Source organism: Colias eurytheme, chromosome 15 (genome assembly GCF_061535395.1).
Source record: "Colias eurytheme isolate Ceu_HAF_F1 chromosome 15, ilColEury1 Martin Lab GWU primary, whole genome shotgun sequence".
Taxonomy (NCBI): domain Eukaryota; kingdom Metazoa; phylum Arthropoda; class Insecta; order Lepidoptera; family Pieridae; genus Colias; species Colias eurytheme.
The window spans coordinates 7,007,263-7,027,740 of NC_142994.1; the positions used below are offsets into that span (position 1 = coordinate 7,007,263).

At 32.0% G+C, this 20,478-nt stretch overlaps 1 protein-coding gene across 1 annotated transcript in view; it reads right to left on the reverse strand.

Moving 5' to 3' along the window:
* Positions 1-478: 478 nt before the first annotated feature.
* The window catches only part of rdgC (retinal degeneration C), a 45,064-nt gene continuing 25,064 nt past the window's right edge, over positions 479-20,478 (reverse strand). Inside the window, exons 7-15 of the mRNA XM_090110119.1 lie at positions 19,150-19,316; positions 19,027-19,063; positions 17,923-18,072; positions 14,218-14,289; positions 7,142-7,327; positions 6,691-6,946; positions 5,212-5,360; positions 2,992-3,094; positions 479-2,682 (exon numbers count right to left, since the gene is read on the reverse strand). Coding sequence (XP_089966245.1) covers positions 2,465-2,682; positions 2,992-3,094; positions 5,212-5,360; positions 6,691-6,946; positions 7,142-7,327; positions 14,218-14,289; positions 17,923-18,072; positions 19,027-19,063; positions 19,150-19,316 — 1,338 coding nt within the window. The 3' untranslated portion in view covers positions 479-2,464. The remainder of the gene's footprint in view (positions 2,683-2,991; positions 3,095-5,211; positions 5,361-6,690; positions 6,947-7,141; positions 7,328-14,217; positions 14,290-17,922; positions 18,073-19,026; positions 19,064-19,149; positions 19,317-20,478) is intronic.

A 20,478-nucleotide genomic window follows, 5' to 3' on the forward strand; every position in this document is an offset into this window, starting at 1 on the left:
ATAACATAGTCTTTTTAATATTACGTTACCGGCCCACGGCGGCGTCATAATCTCCATCTTGTTTGAATAGCGGCGGCTTAAGTAAATTTTAAGTGCACGTGGCCTTTACATCTGGGAAAGTGGAGTGTTCGAGGCTCTCGTTATTTATATTTAAAGCAACCTGCTGTCGAGCTCGGACGGTCATTAATCATAGCAGTTTCCCCACTTTATTAACAAAAGATTGCTTGTGTACCTGGCTTATCCATTGTGCGACGGCATCGTTTACAAAACGGATAATCTTTAGTACCTATTCAAGAGGAGAAATGCGGAAATAATATTATGAATTTCAGTTTTGAGGGATGATTTTAGTGCAGGAAATCAAAATCGTCCGTATCTTAGAATATGTACCTACATACTCTTAACGATTTACATTTATAAAAGTATGAATGTGTGTGATAAGAAGGTGCTGTAATATAAGGTTTTAGAAATAAAAGACAAATTGATCAGTATCACAATTTAATAAACAAAAACATTTTACGCATAATATGAAGAGATTAGCGAATATTTTTCACAGTTATAATGTGGTACATGCGTTTTTTCCCTTATTTTCAATAACCTACAGTAAATAGTTTAAGAAAGTGCAGATGTAAAGATTAAAACGGTTATATCGCTAGAATAACTCCAGCTCTTCTCTTCTATTCTCTCTATACCTCTTATAACTCATACAAAATTATTTCGCGATAAATGGTCGTATAGATATTAAATTTAAATAATTTTATACTACGATAATTGACAGTTAAATATAATATAAGAAAAGTAATATGAGTAAAACCAGACTTAACATGCTTTTTGCCGCAAATATTTCATTAAATGATTGGCCGAAATGGATTTGTGGTTAAAACTAAAAATAGGTACATCTATTTAACCCAGTAACTTAGTAATTATACTCAATACATATTTTATACGATATATTTCTTCATTCCTTCTGCCTCCTGAGCGATATAACAACGCTATTCTCTAAAAAAGTGTATCAATATAGATTTAATTGTAATTTGGAAAATGACATTTTATTAGATAGATTGGAATGATTAACTCTAATATAAAGATATGTACGAAAATTTCAAGACTAGGTTTGCGACTAGATATAGCATCGATAGCATTTTTTTAATGGCTAATGCGTTTTAAAATTGTATAGTAACTATTTCTATGTAAGTCTATGTAGTATGTAGTACTATGTAAGTAATAAAATTAAGGAACTGAGATGATACGATACCAACTAATTTTACGAATATGAATAATATTTCATAAATACAAAGAGATCTTTAAGATAAATAGCAGCATTTGTATCTAAATATAATTTATTTAATTAAGTACAAAAATATCGCAATAAATATATTTTGTAAATATGTTTTTCAAACAATATGTTTGTTCCCATGGTTAATAATGTTATAAAAATTGATAAAATGATGTTTATCATAACAAAACATAAATTTTTTCTATAAACTTGGCACCAATTGGAAATAAAATATTTACGTAGGTAATTTTTATTTAGCTAACATTAAATATTGTGAAAACAGTTCTTTCGTACAATTCTGATATTTAAATATTCCTAAAATGAATACGTAAGTTATAATACATATAAATATACATAATTCCATTAAAATTAATGACACTAGGTATACGAAATTTAGAGTAGATAACTGTTATGTCTACAAAATTTTAATATTTTGCTACGTGAAGATTGTAGAAATAGGTCAAGAAATTATAACTATGGGGCACCTATATTACAAGATTGCAGTATTATATTTATCAAAGCTAAATAATAAATTATCGCTAGATGACAATAAGAATACAAGTAATATATTTATTCTTAATACATAGCAAATATTTTAAAATGCAAGCCTATAATTAATTAGGAAGGTTTAAACTCGATGTAACAAGAAAATTAGGCTCGATTGAAAATGCAAGAATTTAATATTGTTTTCTAATCAGCATGCAACTACCTACATAATTGAAACCTTCACTACTGAGGGCTCATTACGTTACTCAAACAAAAATGACAAATGTAACTTACATTATGTATCCACTCATGATGTACTAAATCTTATATTTAAAAAATTGATCTGTCTACGAGTACATTACACAACGTTTCAAATCGAATAATAAATTCAAGCGATATGCATTATGAATGACACAATAAGCCCCCGATAGGTGTTAAATCCGATAGCGCAATAAAGCGTAAATTTTAAAAATGTAAATCGGCAGTACACTTTCACATGTCGCTTTCCAGGAGGCCCGGCCGTCGGGTATCGACGCGTTCGATTAGCGCTATTTCCTCCTGCCCCGAAGAGCTTTGGCCGGCGATATTAACCCTTCTATTGTCAGTCGGTCTTTTGAAGTCATCGTCCATTCTGAGTAGTTCGATTTCGACGCCAGTTTCATCTTTATCGACCGCTGTCCTGCTCGGATAGCGGTCTAGCTCCTGTCAGGTGGCCTGAAGTTCGGCTAATTGGTGTTCCTCCTCATGCAAACTCTTTTCAGCCAGACGGAAGCTCTCTAGAAACTCGTTAAGATCGACCAGACCGTCCTTATTGATGTCCATGAGCCGACAAATGTCAACCAATTGTTCTTGCGTCAAAGGGTTCGGCATGTACTTACCGATGAGTTGACAAGCTTCTGAGAACTCCTCGAGGGTTATGTATCCTGTTAATGATTAGAGAATTTCTAAGAATTTAATAGAAAGATAGGCACTAAAAGGATTTTAATTGAGTGAAATTAATTTATTGATTATTTTATAAACAATTTCCGTGAAAACAATTTTATAGGACAAATAATTCAGGCCTTTTGTAGTGATACTCGGAAAATAAAATTTAGTCTTGGTGAATTACATCGTCAAAATTACAATCAAGGGCGGGTTTAACGTTGTCAACTCTGCCTGTTTGCATAATCAATCCCTTTAATCACACACTGAGTTGACTAACTTTCATTACACTGAAATATCAAGAGTCTTACCCGAGTTGTCTTTATCTAAAATCTTGAATATGGCTTCCAAACTTTGCTTGTTCTTATACAGAGTTTCAACTACAGTCTGAGTGTCGGACTTTCGACCAAACTTCTGCAAACGAAAGAAACATAATATTCATATTATGATCTGAAAACATGGAAGGAGTTAGAATTAAGTTAATATCAAAATTCCACTTTAAATTACATTTATTAAATGGGTCTTACAGCTTCAATTAATGTTTTATATTTATGACCGATAAAATAATGGCACCTGATATAAAGTGGTATTCAATAATGCAAAAGGTATATTGCGAATTGCGATACCAATCTTTATGCTCTTTTACATCTTTCATAAATCGCTCAGTTAACTCATTTCCTTTAGAAGCATTCAACAGTGGAAAATATTATAAAGCTGGCGAAACGAATCGATATAAATGAGTGCTCTCGTAGCTCTGACTATAGAATCATCTCGACTCCTTTTTATCCATTGTTTTTTTACAAACGAACATTCGAATAAAATTGGTAAAACCCTTTTTATTCAAACTTTAGGGAAAACGAAGTTATTTTAGAATCAATTAAAAAATTAATTAGAATCTTTAAATTCTTGCTCATCAATCCCAGATTTGTCACTTATTAATGATAGAGCTGCTTTCGCTTTTATAGAGAATTTGTATGTTATGTTATATATAAATTCTTTTACTAAAACGTTCAGCATATTATTATTTTATTGTGACAATATCGAATATAGTGACATATTTCTGTTTTCCGATGAACGACTGTAAACGCGTAGTAATAAGTGAGCCATCTGTCAAGAAACATGAGATTCCACCCACGGAAAATACATTTTTCCCGATCATTTACAGTCTTGCAGTGTACGAGAAATTGTGGCATATATTGTTACAAATATATTGTAAATATGTATTAGATTTATTATGTAACTAGATAAGTAAATTATACACTTAACAGAATATCTGAAAATGTACCACGGTCCACGATAAATACTTACATTTATAACTTTGTCTTTGTAAAAGTAACTTTGTCTGTCTTCTTCACGCATTAATCACTGAACCGATTTGGGTAAAATTTGGTACAGAGATGTTTTGAGATCTGAGTGATGTCCTTTACATAGGATAGACATCCCAGAAATCTATTTATTTTTCTTTGACTACGCGGACAAAGCTAGTACGAGTAATTAATCTACAGTTTATACACTAAATCTCGACAAATAATATGTCTTTGGCTCTTGATCTACTGACTAAACAATAACACCCCACGCTAATCATAGCAGCGTTTGGTGACGGGTGAGCGTGTCATTAGTACAAACTACAAATGCTACAAGCGTCGCGCGTGTCATGTCTATCGATCTTGATATTTAACTAACGCCTTCTGATAAGTATGCGATAACAATAGGTATATAATATTAATCGCAACTATTTAGAAACCCGAACTGGACGAAATTTAAATGTGGCACTTATTAGTTAATTAAGTAAGTAAGTAAGTATGTGTAAAAAGAGCGTGTGAAACTTTTTTGACAAGATTCAAAGATAGTAAAATCGTCACCTTACTCCATGACGTGACGGTATTGCCACGTGACCTTGAAATTATACTCTTAAGTCTTAACGCACCTAAAGAAGTTTCACTTATTAAATCATCAAAATCGGATCAAAGTTCTGCAGTCACAAATAAAATACAGTTGAATTGAGAATCTTTTTTTGATGTCGGTTTTACTTTAAGTAAGAGCAGTGGTAGCCTATCTCTATGTATAAGCCATAAACCAAACTGAAATAAGACGACGAATAAAACACGTCGTCCCATATCAACTTGATGAAAATATTGCCACCATTTCATTTATACATAAGGTCCTTTAGGATAATTGCGAATAGCGTACCCTGCTGGCATTCCAAAAGTGTAAAATGTATCTAATCTTTGCAAGTACATAATTGTTACAAAAAATTTAAATGATATAGGTAATAAGCAACCTATTATTTCCTCACTATATCTATCCGATCCTTATAAAAAAAACGTATTAGAATTACTCTACATTTGAAATAACCCTTATGCATTATATTTCATTACCATTAGTTCTTGATAATAATAAGTAATTATCTAGAGCTGATGAGGTGAGATAAAAGCCTTTATTGTACCTATATCTACTAGTCATCATTTTTAATTAGCGTGGTACATGAAATTGTTAAATAAATAAATAATTAAGAATATTGTACAACTTACATTAGCGGACAAATCAAACGTATCCATGTATCTAACACGACGCGTGTCCGGGTCGGTCCTCACCAGCTTGTCTTTGAGCATTCGCCACGGCAACCCCAAGTGTGTCGTTTGTTCCATGGCCGTGCACCAGTCGCTGATCGATATGAAACCTAAGGGACATGAGCATAGAATCCATTTTAAAATAACATTGGTGCTTGGTCAGTCAAACAAATCGAAATCTATTGGGAATAGATATCGTATTATTTGAATCTTTATATTTAAGTATAGTTAGGGTATGAATTTCTAGTAACAAAATGGGAAATGGCATGGAAAATCGATGATTCATTTAAACAATAAGTACGTAAGTATAAAATGATCCAAGCTCCCAAGGTTCTTGTTCTTATGCTAAAATCTCATAAAGCAAAAGACTTATGTATTTGAAAAAAAAAGGAACTGTCACAGTTATAGGAGGAAATATTCACTTAACATCTACACCTGTAAATATATAAGAGCTACGTTGTAAAAACACGTAACCAAACCGTAATATAATATGTGATATATTACTATCGTAAGACAAGAATTGCTGCGTAGACTGTAACATGTAAGCGGGGAACAGTATTGATTTAACCCTGTGATATTTATACAGAATAAACCACTCAGTGTAGGTATTGTCAATTAACTTGTAGCTACCTAATTGAAACTATAATGACGCTATAATGACGTGAAATGATAACAATGCGTCGTTTCGAACAACAACAAAACAATGGGTCGATACAACATCTGACTGTAATCTAATTTCCTAATAAATGCTACGAGATAATTTAACAGATTTTAAACGAGAGAAGTAATTTAATTTGCTATCTCAAGACAAAGAAAATTAAAATATTATATTTGTGCAAAGGAACCATTGCGTTCTTTAAAGAAACTTGCATTGCGAACTTATAATTTCCACTTTCACAGTCAAGAATTTTTCTCAATCGCAATGGAATTCAATATGGAAATTCAATTTTAAATTCAATTTAATTTTGAATCAAATTGATACGCCTATTGTACCTATTGTATTTAAACTATAATATATTTCTGGATAAAAGACATAAATAAAGACAAAACCTTATTGGATTACATTCCTTTTAGCGTTAATAATGTTTTAATTAACGATCGGACATCAGATAAAATACTTCAATAAGTTTTGCGCAGATGAGTGACATTTTCAGATAGCCCTCATTAATTTTATCCAAAAGTTTCACCGTAATCAAAAGATAACTAATGAATTCAATTCCGAACACACATTTTGGAGAAAAATAGCTTCAGTAAAATATTTTAGTATGCTTCGCACGAGATATCATTGTTTATGGACATAATACGATAACATAAACTTTGTGTTTGTGCATAAAATACAACAACAAATATCCAACTTTTATACAAGCTATATTGTGATATCTCTCAAAGTTTTACTTCCTTTATAAACTTGCTCGAAACAACTGGTACAAAAAAACTCACCGGTGTTCTCTATGTCCATGCTTCTGAAGGTCCCTTCTAGTTGTCTTCTAGCCATTACTATGTGACTGTGCAGTTCTCTCATAGCTGATGATTCCACCAGCCCAACTCTCTGTCTAAAGGTCAGTCGTCTTGTTCTAGAAACTGCAGCTGTATACTGAACGAACTGACGCTCAAGCGCATTTCCACGCAGCTTCAAGTATGCACCTTTATTCGATCCCAGTTCGTAATAGTTGGACGCCGAAAATATGGTGATGACCTGGTAAATAAGACATAATTTAACACCTACCAGAATCTCTCAAATATTAAAAAAGTACCATTACTACATCTATTGGACACACCTATTGAAAGAAAACTTAAGGCTGTTCAAAACATATTTAAAACAGAAAACTTAATCTTATTAAAAGCTACAAACATAAATTGAATTGAAAAAGCAGCTAACAGTATTACTCACATTCCCACTATGCAGTAGTTCATAACCTCCAGGCTTACACTCGTGGCTCCTAACGATGAAACTAAGCTTGTTCTTTTGCAGGAAGCTCGCGGTGACGTCGGGTCCGAAGTAAGTGCCCGCACCGCGGAGCGCGTTCGCCACACACCCGCCCATGCTTTGCGGATCCGACCACAGAATATCGAACACCTAGACGAAGAGATGAACAATAAAAAATATCAATCATTTATTTTAAGGTTGTTAGGTACCTACTTATAAAAGTTCCTTCTGGTAAGATAGTGACCGCAACACGGAGCGCGTTCGTCTCACACCGTCCGACCACAGACATTCTATTGATTTAAATTCGAGTAAATAAGAGATTTTAAGTAGAAACTTAAAGGGTACATTATATTTCCTTCTTTAATAATTTTCTAATTCAATAAATATATTTAAATAAAATGTTTCTAATTAATTATAACCCGAATTTTGAACTCATAATACTTTGTTCTAAATCAGAACGATATTTAATTATATCTTATTTTTAATTATCTGGGTGAAATTTTACTCGCGTTTACTCCTATAATATTAACACATTTAAACATGAAGGCTTCAATAGCAGCCATATTTTATCATCGTAATTTAGTTGTTGAATCAACACACCGAGTTATAATATAATATGTATATGAAAGTTTTCCTCGTCATACTAATTCGCTGTATAAATTGGAGGAGAGCTCGACACACATTAATTACGTCTCACCTGCAACCATACTAGTTAAGGACTTTGAACAAAACTGTTACGTCAATTTATGGAACATAAAATTTATTTTCCTTCCTTTTTCACAAATTTTTATAAAAAGTTAATAGGTCATAATACCTAATAGGACAGGTGGTATAAAAGCGTAATTAGAGAAATAAATTATGAATACATCCCTTTATTTCATTACATGTAAGTCCGTCGGAACCGAATTGCCAATCTCGAGCAAAATAATTAATCGAAGGCTTATCTGAGCTTGTTCCATCATAATTACCACCGTGACGCATTGTTCAATTCTTGCTATATTACTTACGGATGATTTATAAATAATTAAAACGATGTGCATGAAAAACAAAACATCATTGCATGCATGAAAAACAATTATCTGGCTAATTATTTTCGTGATAACACGTGGGGTGCGCGGCCCGTACTCTCAAATGTAACTGAAAATGGCTATTCGTATTTCGTGATTCATCCTCGCCTTAATAAATAGAATCGTGAAAAATGATTCCTCGATGAATGGGAACATGAATAAAAGAATAAATAGAATCTTTCTCGTCGCATCGTTAGCTTCACTCTCGCCATAAATACGTATATTTGCAGATATAAAACTTTTTTCATTTCGGAAGTGTCCGTTATCAAAGTTTTTATGACTCAACATTAAAAGGCAATCGTATTTTTATATTTATGACATTAAAACATTAAATTTTGGTCACGTCTATCGAGGACTTAATACTTTATAGCTTAGTACCGACTACGAAAATATTATTCACGAATCATATATTTATAATGATTCATAATGTTCTAATAATATTAGTATTGAGCTGAAATAAATAGCTATTCCAAGGTTAAGGAATTCCCCGCCCTAATATTAAATGAAATGTTCTAATAGGTTATTATGTTACATGTGAATAATTTTATCGATATTGATATTGATATAATTAATCATCGTAACCCAAGAAATAACTTCAGTAATTAGTTATTGAGAATGTAGTGTCTAGAACTGTTTGTGTAGCAAATAGCGATGGTTTGTTTGAAAGCAACTCGGTTACAGTGTGATGTTGATCAATTGAAGTGAAATGTTCACGTTGTAGTTGTACTGTGTCGCTGGGAAATAGCAGACTAATTGTGACATAAACAATAAAGTATGTCCATTATCTATTATTATCAACTAGGTGCCGCCCGCCCTGCCCTAGTTTCAATTTAAAATATCAATTTAGCGTTATATAGAAACTTTATTTATTTAATTCCTTTTATTACATGACGACTTAGATGTGTATGATGTAATGTCTCTATAGAATATATTTAATGGTAAGTAATTGTTTTTATCAAAAAATATATTTGTACCTATAATTTATAGAAAGTATAAATATAAACGGAAAATGGAAAACAGAAATCATCAATTCAGTAGATTCAGAAATGATGACCTCATTACCAAGAGAAGCGATTGCCGTTGAATGTTAAATTACAAAATGAAGGCTCCTGCCACAAGTAAATATATTGGAAAAAGGAAAAAAAGCAAAACGTATAAATTAATTTATAGTGTAAATGTGTTTTTTGTGTTTTCTGTTTTGATCAATGTTTTAAATGCACTTACGTAGATATTTATAATTTGGAGGCTTTCAAATGACTATTACGAATATTTAAAATGTAGATACATATTTAACTTTACATTTTATGCAAAATTACATTTTGAAACAAGGAGAGTCTTAAGAATTAATTATTAATATAATATTAATCAATACCTACGCAAAACGAAAAGTGGTAAGTTACGTTGAAAAAGTTAATAAGTTCTTATACTAGGTACTAGTCGTAATACCAAGTTTTGTGACGCTTATTTTCGTTTCCACCAGCCAATAATCTCATAACTTATTTCCCTAAACCCATTTGATTTCCATATCACAACCAGCGCTCATAGTTGGAAGATCTTAATCAGCAATTATATGCCTTATTACGTACCCATAAACAATAAGTACGCGACGCGTTTTATTAAAACCATAACATGCTCGTCTCTTGGGTGTAATAAAACTGAATTATAATTTACTGGAAATTTCAAAGAAACATTATAATTACATAGCTGTAAGAATGATAAATTAAAATTTAATTTACCTAATGAAATGACACATCACATACCTACCTATACTGATTGTTATCAGTCTAATAAGAATTAACAGTGTCACAAATTACAATTTTTAAAAACAAGCAGTCAGCAGTCATAGATCGGTACAAAGTACATATCTATACTAATATTATAAAGCTGAAGAGTTTGTTTGTTTGTTTGTTTGAACGCGCTAATCTCGAGAACTTCTGGTCCGATTTGAAAAATTCTTTCGGTGTTAGATAGCTCATTTATCGAGGAAGGCTATTAGGCTATAAATCATCACGCTACGAACAACAGGAGAGGAGCTACGGGGGTGAAACCGCGCGGAGCGGCTAGTATACATATAATATTTGCACGAACTAATTCCAAATAAAGCTCTACATTGAAATTGAATCTTCTAAGGGCTCATTTTTCAATCCTAGGTTAAAATTTATTCCTCGAATAACTGCCATTTAAAAAATTTATTCGAATTGCCCGTGTTACAGTATACAGGTGGTATTTTAATATTATCGTGTAAAGCTTTATTGGACGGGTAAGTTTTATCCAAAGATTGAAAATCGGCCCTACGTAGAATATCAGAGATAAAAAATACTTGATAATTTCCAAACAAGATTATCCTAATTCCTCACGAATCAAAAATAAATAAGACCAAAAACCTACAACAAAATGGTAGGTATACCTCGCTACGATATAGAAGAATCATCTCACTGATTGACGGTATTCTTAAAATTAATTCCAGCCTCATTATGCAGTATTGCCACCTCAACAAAAAGGCATTATATCAGTGGATTCGTAATTCGAAGGATAAGAATGACGTCTACAAGTTAACGAGTCTTTCAGACACTGATGTCAAATAACCTGACACGTGTTTCGTTTGCTAACGAAGGTATGTCTGCGACGTGAACGCTGTACGCGAATAACTGACCCGCTTTTTATAATTTGTTTGAAATGTGCCATACTAGATAAACCGTAATAAGTGTTAAGAAATATGACAGAAAAATAATGTGCATCTAATTCAAATAAAAATAAATTTATGATTGAACTATGTATTTTTTTAAGTCACAGTCGAAAGTATTACACAGTATCAATTTATATGGTAGAGGATTTGAAGGACTATAGTATTGTAAAACATTTCAAACCTCATAGGCTTACACTGAACTCTATATTTATGGTGGTACATATTATGAAATGGCACTCTGAGTAAAGTTAGTTAAGGCAAAGTGTCTGTCACGGAGGACAAATTGCGAGAAGAATCTATCCCAAGAGGGCAAGTTATTCATAAAGCTCCGTAGTCGCATTGAGCGACGCAACCTAAGTAAATCGTATTATGGCGGCTCTGAGATGGAGCCGCAAAAATTGGTTGACCGAACAATATCGTAGATTGAGTTACAATATCACAACTCACTTTGTTATTAAAGTATCAACGATTTTGATGGAAATATACAAGATAAAAACCTTAGCTTTCTTTTAATAGCTTTTGATTCCATACTGAAATCTTTTTATGAGCTTTAAACTTAGTTTATGTTTGGTCTTACCTATTTCTTTGATAACGAGCATAAAAATTATTTATTCGAAAATGTATGATATTTTTTAATTTGCATTTTAAAGCTTTGGTAGAGATTAAAATAACATAAATATATATTTATAAATTTATATAACATAAATATATTTTTTCAGTAACCTCTAATTCTGAATGTTAAAAATGTTGTGTAAGTCAACTGAGACATTAATTTCGCTGTTATTAACATATTTCGTAAAGTTATTTTTTCATTGGCATGCGTGATATCTTTGACATTTATGAAATAACATGTGAGTTGCGTGTTTTTTGCCCTATTTATTTAATAAAATAAATATGACTAATGTGTGTTTAAAACTTGCTGTAATTAGTAATTACTTTTAATTGCCCTTATATCAGCATATATGAAGGGTTTCTAATATTTCTAAGTGTTTTTATTGTAAAAAAAACTCAATGAATTTTAATACATTTATAGTCAAGTTACTTTATTTTGCGTCCATAGTTGAAAATATTCAAATTAGATTCTGGCTCGGATAGCAAAGATTTCAAGCAACTAGTATTTGGAATTCCATAACGAATTCGACATGTGTACCAACGTCCGTAGTGGATCGCCGCCCAACTTCCTGAAAAATATTATTCGGTGACAAAGTCATCTCTCGCTTCTATACATTTTTACATAAACTTTATTTAAATTGAATATTTTGAACCTTCTACCGTATGTCTATAATAGAAAATGAAATGATGTTTTCTAGAACCAAAAAGGATTGTCTAATCGTTTACTATTATTCCACCACAACCGAAAGTTGGAACTTGTACAGTCAATCAAAACTTTCTTACTTTAGAAAACCCATTAAACAATTAACGATGCTCTATATATTTACATCGTCAGGGTATATAATACCTATAGTTACGTAAATATCTAGTTACGGCAAGTTCATCAAGAAAATTCCATTAACATCCCGCTCGATGTGAGATGAAGTTTCATGTAAACGATCTCAGTCCTTAGATCTGGCGATAAAGAGAGATGGGAAAACGGGGTAATACTTACTTTTAGAGTAACTTATCTCACGAGCGTTAAGATTGCAAGTAAAGGAATACTAGTTAATGAGTTTCCCGAGATGAGAGTTGAGACATCTGGGCGAAATGTTTTGTTCAAATGTGATAATTTCGAATGTAGCAAGTTTTTTTTTTTAATTCTATGAATATATCATGTATCAGAAGAGTGATGTATCCATGAGGAGGATGGATACACTGATCGATTTTCTGTAGTGGCCAAATTTTTTTTTTTGCAAATTTTACCGGATACTGCTAACTACTAGATTGTGCGTTAAACATTTTACTAATGAGGTTGTCAATGTACAGTATGTAAATTATAATACCACTCAAGAGTCAAGATCAATAAATGAAACATCTGAAATAACTTTCGAAATAAATAATAATGATCACAACCGAGAGAGTTCTCTTGATTTCAGGTGTATTATTCATATTTCAATTTGTATCCTTCTTAAAAATGCGAGAGACCTTTCGTCTCGAGAAGTGCCCCGCTTCTAAATGCCATATTGAAATAATATCTGTAAAAGCTAACGACTTCTGAGTTGGCAATCAAGCAACGTAATCTCGTTTATAGATTGATGAATATCTCAGAGGAGAACCAGTTAACGAGCTTGATTTCGTAACACGATTCGCTGAACATAACAATAACTCTATTATAAACACCATGCATATACGTACAAGCTATATACATTTAAATAACGGTGATTCAGTTACGTCAGCGGTGTGCCTATTGTATGTACACGAACGATTTAATTATTTTCATCGAAAAAGGATAGCCATCATTCATCAATAAAGTGTGAATTGTGAACAAGAGCGATCGTATTTTATGAACAGTTCGAAACTTTTTGGGTTTGATGTGACCTTAATGTGACTTTTATTATAATAGGCGATCGAACATAGAAATGGAACATCAACGATTTACCAGGGAAACCACTTTGCGTATCAATTTATTTTATTTTTCCGACTATTACATAAAAGTTAAATTCAATGATTATTAATTGGAACGAATAAACAACAATGACGTCACATCAAATCGCATAGGAAACTATGACAGTTCTCCAATAACTTACAAAATTTGGCGACGGAGAACTATAGTAAATCGAATTGAATTGAAACAAATGTGAAAATTTTTGTAGTTATGACCAACTTTATCCATTCTAGAAAAGTTACATGGTAGTTTTCACTGTTTACGATCTATTTATCTGGATATTTATCCATATATCCAGATATTTATCTCACACAAATGCGCATCGATTCATAAAATAATATTTATGTCAATCGTACAATTACAACGGTATAACAATTATTTATAATCTCGTAAAGTTTACGTTAACGTGAGAACCATTACTGATCCAAAACCGCCGGTTTACCGTGCCAACCCATTAGCAGTAAAACACTTGAGAATGGTATACTCAAGCTCGTCAAGCAATAAAACAAACGATCGATAGCCGAAACCGTTGTATGAATCTATACTAATATTATAAAGCTGAAGAGTTTGTTTGTTTGAACGCGCTAATCTCAGGAACTACTAGTCCGATTTGAAAAATTCTTTCAGTGTTAGATAGCCCATTTATCGAGGAAGGCTATAGGCTATATATCATCACGCTAAGACCAACAGTATAGGAGTCACGCGGGTGAAACCGCGGCACGCAGCTAGTGTATAAATGGCACCTCACCTGTTTCCACTCCACCTTGTCGATAGCTTCCGACGAGCCTTCAGCGACCGGCGGCCGTAGGAGCGATGCGTACTGAAAACAAACTTTGATCTCACCAAACTTAAATTGAATTCACAAGCATCCCTATTATGTAAAACATCCACGTTCTTTATGAGAAAACATTTTTAAAATAATTCATCACCTTAAAATTTATAGACAGAAACAAATAAATGTATCACGCATCGGTGATTTATTCATTTATTATTTGAACGTATTTGTCTTAGGCATTTGTATGTATTTACGGGGACGTGAATCGATTCGTGATCGAATCATTCATTATTAACTCTATATGTCATTCGATTGAATGGCGTATTGTAAATAATACCTACACTCGAAATGAAAAAGTTCACTTATTACAATGTCAAAATGTCTTCACTACACGTATTTATAAAATAATTTGGAAAATCCAAAAGTGCACGCCTCATAATTTTTTTTAATAAATATTTATTAATTATTATTTTTGTTTATTTAATAACAATTAAACCACATCGAATCAGACCCTGAAAAATGAAAGGGTTCTATTCCTGAGCATACTCAAGCGTAAGAGAAAAAAAAAGACTCGATTAGTAAAGTATTTCGGTCGCTATCGTGTTAACAAGAAAAAGGATCCGCACATACAGACACACGGACGTCCAAGACAGAACTTTTTTAGACTGTTTTTTAACTAGTTTAAATAACAAAAATGACATCAAAAATATCATGAACGTTAAAAATAGTGTTTTTTCTTAATATGTGTGTGTATGTATTATCTTACAAGTGCAATGTATGATACATAAAGACATTTTAAGTTTGAAAAATCAGATTTTTTGCGCGAAGTGACAGTAGTACCCACCTCAACGCTTCGCTTATGAGGCGTGCAATATAAACAAAACAAGTTCCAAAAATATTTTATTCGAATAGCACTAAATAAAATTTAACTCACAATAGAGGCCAAGTTTTTCCATTCAAATACATATTACGAATTCGAAAAATTAAGTAAGTAACCATAAAATTTTTATTTTAACTAGATAACCTAGCTATTTTATAAAATTCATGCGCATTTCCAATTTAAAACTGAATTCGGTTTGTTTGGTAAAACATGCAATAGGAAAGTAGGAACTGTAAATTGCACGTCCGTTTGAGTGACAATAAAATGCAATGCCAATGAATGAAATGGATAGTGATAATACGCTGTGCTATTTCGTAGTTAAATGAAAAAGAATATTACTTTTCAATATTAATAAAACGAGTAATAATTATCTTTAAATAATAGGACGTAGGTACCTTCCACTAGTAGGTATACTAACCTTAAGTTGATGACAAAAAGATTATTTTCTCAAAACAAGTTTGCACTATGTATGTAATGGGAGATTTAAAAATCGTGTCTTTAATTAATTTGAGTTTGAATTTGAGTTATTTGTAAATGAATTCTAAAAGATTAATGAAGTAAAAAATACGGTCCCAAAAAATTACGAAGCTCAACTGTTAAAATATGAAGCTTGCTTCTTTTTTCGATTGCGACGATAAATTTATATTAATTAAGTTATAAAATCTCTTGGAATTTACTGCCGTGGAGCGCTAACAGAAATCTCGAAGTTTAAAATGGCAATGCTCAAGCTATTGAATATTCATAAAGACTTTAACCGCATTTATTCAGAATTATTTTCGTATTTCATATTTTGTTGTCTGTGCCTATTTTTGTATACGTGTCGGTGTCATATACATCACTTTGTACCTACTAGGCACGAATGTCACGCAAGTTCAAATATGCATATAACTACAATACAATCTGGACCTTTTCAAATCGAGGGTGAACAGGCTTCTTCTAGGCAGACGTGCATCCAAGTAGACCACATCGCCGCTTCCCATCAGGTGGGATCGTGGTCAAACGTCTGCCTATTCATTATTATAATTATTGTATGGATATAATACAGTAAGTACAAAGACATTACTATCAGTATAAAAATTTACATGTACAAAATTTGTAAACATGTATCTCTGTTTTATGTTAAAACAGTAAAACAATTAAACAAGACCAATTTTTGTACGTAATGTCTACACTTTGAAATACTCATATTTATTTCTACGTTGTTACAAAACTTTTAAGAGTTTCACCTTAAGTCAAGTAAACAGCTGTCCTACTCAATCTTTTTCTTTACAACATTTATTGATTTAATTTCGTAAGCTTAACTTAAAGGTCAGTCTTGACTCCACGGATCCAAAGTTAGTTGACTTTTCGTATTTCGCAAGCTACAAAACATTTTACGAACTTCAAACTTCATATTTGGTAACTTTAAGGATGTACTAGATTGCTTAGAGCATTTTCAATTGAATAAAGTATCCAACTGTTTTATTAAATAACTATGCATGTTTTTTTATGATAGAAAATCGTTTTAAAGTATTTTTTGTCAATCTTAGTATTTTTTATATAAAATATGATTACCTTAACTACATTAATAATCCAATTACAGTAAAATTTAATTTAATTTATTAATTTGAATATTTTTACTTGAAGTAAATAGTTAGGCAAATTTTAATTTTATTTATTATGAATCTTCGTTTTTTAAATATTAACATTCACATACGTAAATAATCCAGTCAAAGTTACATTAAATAGTACTCTTATCTTATCTCGAAGCAATAATAACTAAAAGCTTGTTACAAAGCCAGCTGATGGCTTAACATTAATATTATGGTAACAAGACACGTCTTTCATTAGAATGATCTTAATAATATCACAAATACGTGATAACATGAAGATGTGAGAAATTCACAAGCAATCAATAGGCTCCTAAACTTTTCAGGTTTTAAAAGATATATTTTGATAGAGGAAAAGCATTGAGAACAAAAAAATACAAGTAATAATATACATAACTTTACAAGACCTATTCTTTCCATCTCTACTAATATTTTTTATTATTATTTATATTTCAAGGGACTTTGTCGCTTAGCGACCACGTCGTCCCGTAAATTCCATTAACAATCAACATTTAAATATCCATACTAATATTATAAATGCGAAAGTAACTCTGTCTGTCTGTCTGTTACAGTATAGAGATATTTTGATAGCCGAGAAAGGACATAGGCTACTTTTTACCTCGGGAAATAGGATAGGTTTTATAACGGGAATCCCACGGGAACGGGAACTATGCGGGTTTTTCTTTGACTACGCGGGCGAAGCTGCGGGTGGAAAGCTAGTAAAAAATATAAATACAAACTACAGTAAACAATACAATCATTTTTGTAAAGTCTACTAATACTGACAGAATTCCAATAGTAATATTTTGAAACAACACTCATAAGTCGAGTTATGTTTGTTGATGTTTGCGCTCGCAATACTGAAAACAAACCATGCTTCATGCGAACTTTGTAGTAAAATATATATGTGTTACGATATGAATGGTGCAGGTAAGGTAATAACCTTAAAATGTTAATGTAAGCAACATTATGAACGAGCAAAAGCAGTTTTTAAATCAACACTTAAAATCTCATATTATGAAGGAATTATAAATGCTTATGTTTTTCAATTCATTCACTTTTTATAATGTTTAAGACATCAGTGAATACAGATTGACCCATGTCAATCTGTATGTATGTAAGTATTTTTACGTCCATACGTAAAAATACTAAACACAAGACTTTTCCATAATTCTATTATTAAATATTTATATTCAAAACTGTATTTACCTTATCTCTTTCCAGACTCTTCACCATATCCAAGTCAGTGGTGTCCGAAATGCCGCCATGTACCACAAAAACTCTATTGTTGATGATGGTGCCTAGTGGTAACCAGCGGTAGACGTTTTCTATTAGTTTCAATAGTCGCTCTGCATTGTGCTAGAGTAAAAAATAAACATGTTAAAAATACCTATACTAAACTGAAAAATAACATATAAGAATTTGTTTATTTAGAACTAAATTCAAATCATTTATTGCATACCAATACATTTTTACACACATATTAACAACCTCATGCAGGTATTGCAATACAATAAAACTGCAATACCTGCATAAGATACCTGCTGTAGATAACTAACGTATCTTATCTAATGAAGATGTACAAATTACGGTGCCTAGTAATACTATAATATATTGATAATTAAACACTTATTAATATTATCGTTCACGAATAACAAGAAACAGGAATAAAAAAATAAATTTAACTAAAGAGTTGATAAACAAAATAATTAATCTACCACAATGTTTAGGGTCTTTACCTTTTTGTTAGTTAAAGTAAACTCGCTTGATAATGATTAATAACCCCAACGCGTGTTGGCATGATAACTCAACCTTATATTATCTAAACTTCAGCCTTTAAGCCTTAATCCAATATTAATACATTGTAAATGTGGCCTATTGGCAGAATAAATTCATAAAATAGATTTTTTTTTCCTTTCTTGATCATCATTTTGATTTATATCTACATTTAGATTAATCATAGAGCCTTTAATCTAACTGACATGAAATAACAACAATAATAAAACCTCAAAAGTAATTAAGATTAATTTTAACATAAACATTGAAATCGTTCAATTTGCTGCTACGTGTTCAGAATTCTACTCGCATTTAATCGTAACAGGAGTGAACTCAAGACTATTGGGAAATGGGTATAAGATATAATTGAGATTCTAACTCTTTAATTCTTATTTTCTTAATATTGGAAGTATTACAAATACTGAAATTTAATGCACCATAACCAAGTGACATGAAAATAATATAACAATACTGCATTTTTTAATACAATTACGAAAATACATTGCACAGACAATTGCAGACATTGCAATAACTTACCCGATATTTTTGGTTAACTTCTCGTATGAAGCCGTACCTGGAAAAAGCAGTGAACGTACAGTAAACTATAAAAACAAAATAGAACTCCGCAACTAAGTTTACAAACTTGACCGTGGCACGAACCTCGCATTCATAATTAGGTCTTCGTGGTTTCCTCGATTGAGGTAAACTCCCCCGGGGAATGTGAGCATACAGGCCAACAACAGCAGCAACACTTCTAAACTCTTCTTGCCTCTATCCACAAAATCTCCGTTGAATATGTATGGATTTTCCGCCGAGGGCAACCCGTTCTGTGGATAAATTCGGTACAATAAAAACGTCAACTGCGAATGCTCAAATTCAAATGAAGATAAATCGAGACGTATCCCAAGTGATTGATACGTTTTGTAACGATTGTATTCCATTACTATAAATTAAAATATGTGTATCGGCAAACACATTAACAATGATTTAATTGAACAATTAAACATATTTACGACACGCTATAAAAATACTTCTAATTATTTAAACGCGGAACTCATTAGTTGGCATTAGTAAGAAATAAACCTCTATTACATAAGCGGCTTATAAAAATGTAAGATAAATAGCACCGCGTCATACAAACAATGCAAATATAATCAAGTTCAGGCCGAGAATCCTTAGAGATGCGAGGGTGACCCTGACTTATACTTACACAACACAACCGTCTAATACCAATCGATAGCTCTGTGTTACGCAATCGTTATCCTTTACACGAACCTTGTTATCCTCTGTCTGTATTACGGACAAATGCCCTGCTGATTGGCGGGCCCTTTCCCCGATTATCTGACGCGATAACTTTCCCCTGTCATGGGAACAACGAATTCCTAAATCGTTCAGCATACTCCAACACCTCAATATATTATCTAAATCCCTCATGTGCCTTTATCTGCTTTAAACGAATACGTTTCCATGCAACACTCGTATATCAAATACAAAGTAAATTTAAACCTTATTCTCGTACATTTTATTACGTGAAACTCATATTACTCCATAGACAATGTTGCTTATGTCGAGATAGAATCTAGAACATGTATTAATTTTAAAAGGCATTCAAATTACGTATTATTTATAGACGTATGCTATAATTTAACTTCATATTAATTCAAATATTTTCCATAAAACAGTTTGATACAATTTACGCTTGAAAATATATAATATCTGAATCTATTCATTTCCCTTTCCACTAGATTAAAGCGAAAACAATAGTAATTTATTGAAACAAACGTAACAGGCGGTCAATCAATCAAACAGTTGTGGTATTAAGATCGCACAAATTGGATGACGCGTACGCCGCTCCCTAATTGTTTACCGTGGCCCACTAGGTAGTCTTATCAAGTTTTGACGTCATGGCGTCCGTAATAAACCCCCGCGATATACAACGCTTTCGGAAATATCCTATGTGAATTAGAACTATGACTGTGCTCTATCTGA